General features: G+C 41.1%; 1 protein-coding gene across 1 annotated transcript; it reads right to left on the reverse strand.

Annotated features, from left to right (window-relative positions):
* Positions 1-1474: 1474 nt before the first annotated feature.
* On the reverse strand, positions 1475-1898 carry LOC103083904 (glycine N-acyltransferase-like protein 3). Its single transcript, XM_082931379.1, is given in 2 exon segments — positions 1475-1772; positions 1774-1898. Coding segments are annotated over 2 exon segments (423 nt in total).
* Between the last annotated feature and the right edge of the window lie 645 nt (positions 1899-2543).

Genomic DNA, 2543 nt, shown 5'->3' on the forward strand with positions numbered 1-2543 from the left:
ACACGAACCCGTATCCCCTGCATTGGCAGGCGGACTCTCAACCACTGCGCCACCAGGGAGGCCTGGCTAAGTCAACTTTATCCAGACTAGATAAATTCAACCATTGTGTTTGTGTCTGCTTTTATTGCAGATAGAAGAACATAGCTTGTGATGTTTATCTCTTCCTTTATTGTCCGTGAAAGATATGCATACACAATCAACTGGAATCCAAATTAAATCAAAAATTCTGATAAGGATAAAAGACTAATAAGAGTATTGATTATAATCATTTAATCAATTTAATCATTTAAATTTCCTTTACGAAAAAGATACGTGGCTTAGGGAAAAAAACAGGTTGATATCAAAGTAACACTGTTCTGGCTCGGCCTCTAGCACTGATTATCTATATGATCTCAAAGAAGTCATTTATTTTCTTTGGCCCGCAAATCTTCATATGTAATGAGAGAATTAAAGTTTATCTTATCAAAATTCTCTGAGTATGTACATATGCATACAGAAACATGAAATAAATATATGTGTATGTATGTTTACACGTGCATTTGCATATCCAGATTCACACCTACATATGCATCTTAGTTTCCCATGAGAAAGCAGATTATAAACAAGGGGGCTGGAATAGGTGATAGGCAATGTCCAGTCCTATGCCGACATCATCTGTTTCGAGCTTTTTAAAAAATTTTTTTATTGATTTGTTTTTGTTGTTGTTTGTTTCTAGCTTTTAAAATGCCCGTATCTTCATTACTCTATCCAAGGCAACTGAGAAATGGAAGCTTGTTAGCAGTACAAATTCTCAGGCCTGACCTTGGACTTACTGAATCAGGGGCTGTGGGGAGAGGCTCAGCCATCTGTGTTGCAACCTGCCCTCCGGGTGATTCTGAAGGGCACTAAAAGGTGAGAACCACTGCATTCAAACATTTCCAGGGAAGAACTATATGCTACAGTCCTAGGCAGAAGTGGAGAGACAGTAATTAAAGGGAAAAAAGCAGGATATTCTACAGAGAACTTGAGTCACAGGTGGTAGGAAGAGAGTTTGGGGAAACAGCAGTGGCAGGCACAGGGGAGTATTATTTTGGGTCGTAGGGAACTGGCATGGTAATGAGAACACTGAGCAGAAGCCCAAGCAGCAATAAGGAAGCAGTAGCCACATGATCCTGTGTTAAATCACTTGTTCTCATGCAGTCATTTCTGCTCCTTTGCGAAGACCCGCTGACTTTAGAACCTTCTTCCTACAGTGGATCGCAAAGGAGGATAATTATCCTGTTTTTAGCCATAGCTGTCTCTGACCCCTATAGTCATTACTTTAGAAACTTGAGACAGGGAGAGTTAGGCATTCCCAGCCTAACCATGCTTGTCTTCTGGTCCTTTTCAAAAATTTAAGGTTCTCCTGATTATAGTTTTAATTTTTCTCCTCACTGACAGCTAGGAGCATGTGTGTGTTCAGAAAAAGGAAGAAAATTCCTGGAGTTCTAATGGGCTAGGGGTGAACTTGCCCAGAGAAAGCTGCAGGGGTGAGAATAAGCCTATAGAATCAACCAGGCAAGAACTCAGCTTGGATGCTGTTTAGGAGGCTGATGGAGAACACGTTGTCATCCAGGACGTTGCCCTGAGAGGGGAATCCCTGGCTTTGCAACTTCCTGGCCAGCGTGAGGGCCACCAGCTGGCTGTAACCTTTCCTGCGATGCTCTGGCAGGGTTTAGCCATGGCACATGGTGGCAAACTGGTCTGTGACAGACCAAGACATGGGGTTCCCCTTGTCATCATGGACACACACTCGGGAAGCAGGAGATGAGGTTGGCAATGTACCAACGACACTGTTCATTGCCGCCCCAAGACCAAGTCCGGTTGAGTAGATAAGCATCAGCAACACTCAGGTAGGTTAGTCGTGGGGAAGAACGCATTCTCAAAGAAAACGACATGAGAAGAAATATGAACTCGGTATCACGGGACCACAAACAAATACTTCTCTTTATACCGACTCAAACTGAGAAATCATCCTCGAGATAGTGCCTTACAAATACCAGAATATTTTCAATGAATTAGAATCTGTCACTCACCACTTATAAACATCTTTTAGGGTTTCATTTCGGATAGGACACAACACTCATTATATTAAATTTAAGTCTTTCCTTCGAATTTTATGCCCCTTTGTTATTGTCCTCAGAATAGATGAAGGCAAGTACTTCATTTTTCAGTAAAACAGATCTCAGACTTGATCTTATTAACTCCTGAAACTGCTGACACCCTCTCTGAGGGCCTTAAACAAGTCCAGATTCTTGGACCCCTAATCGTTTCCTTGGTAAAAATAAACGTTTTAGGATAGACTTTCTATCTTTATGCATCCATGACCAGAAAAAAATACAAATTTCTTAATATTCTAGGCATATGTAGATGCTCAAGAAATGCTAGCTCTTCCAGACCTTTCCTTAAAAGGTCTGGAAAAAGGTTTAAAAACCCATGACATTAAGATAAAAAAGAAAAGATAGAAATTGGTGCAATTTCTGAGAACTGAGATGGATTACTTAGTTGCAACTCTCTGGGGCTGG

This window comes from Lipotes vexillifer, unplaced genomic scaffold, assembly GCF_000442215.2.
Source record: "Lipotes vexillifer unplaced genomic scaffold, Lipotes_vexillifer_v1.1 C27174455, whole genome shotgun sequence".
Taxonomy (NCBI): domain Eukaryota; kingdom Metazoa; phylum Chordata; class Mammalia; order Artiodactyla; family Lipotidae; genus Lipotes; species Lipotes vexillifer.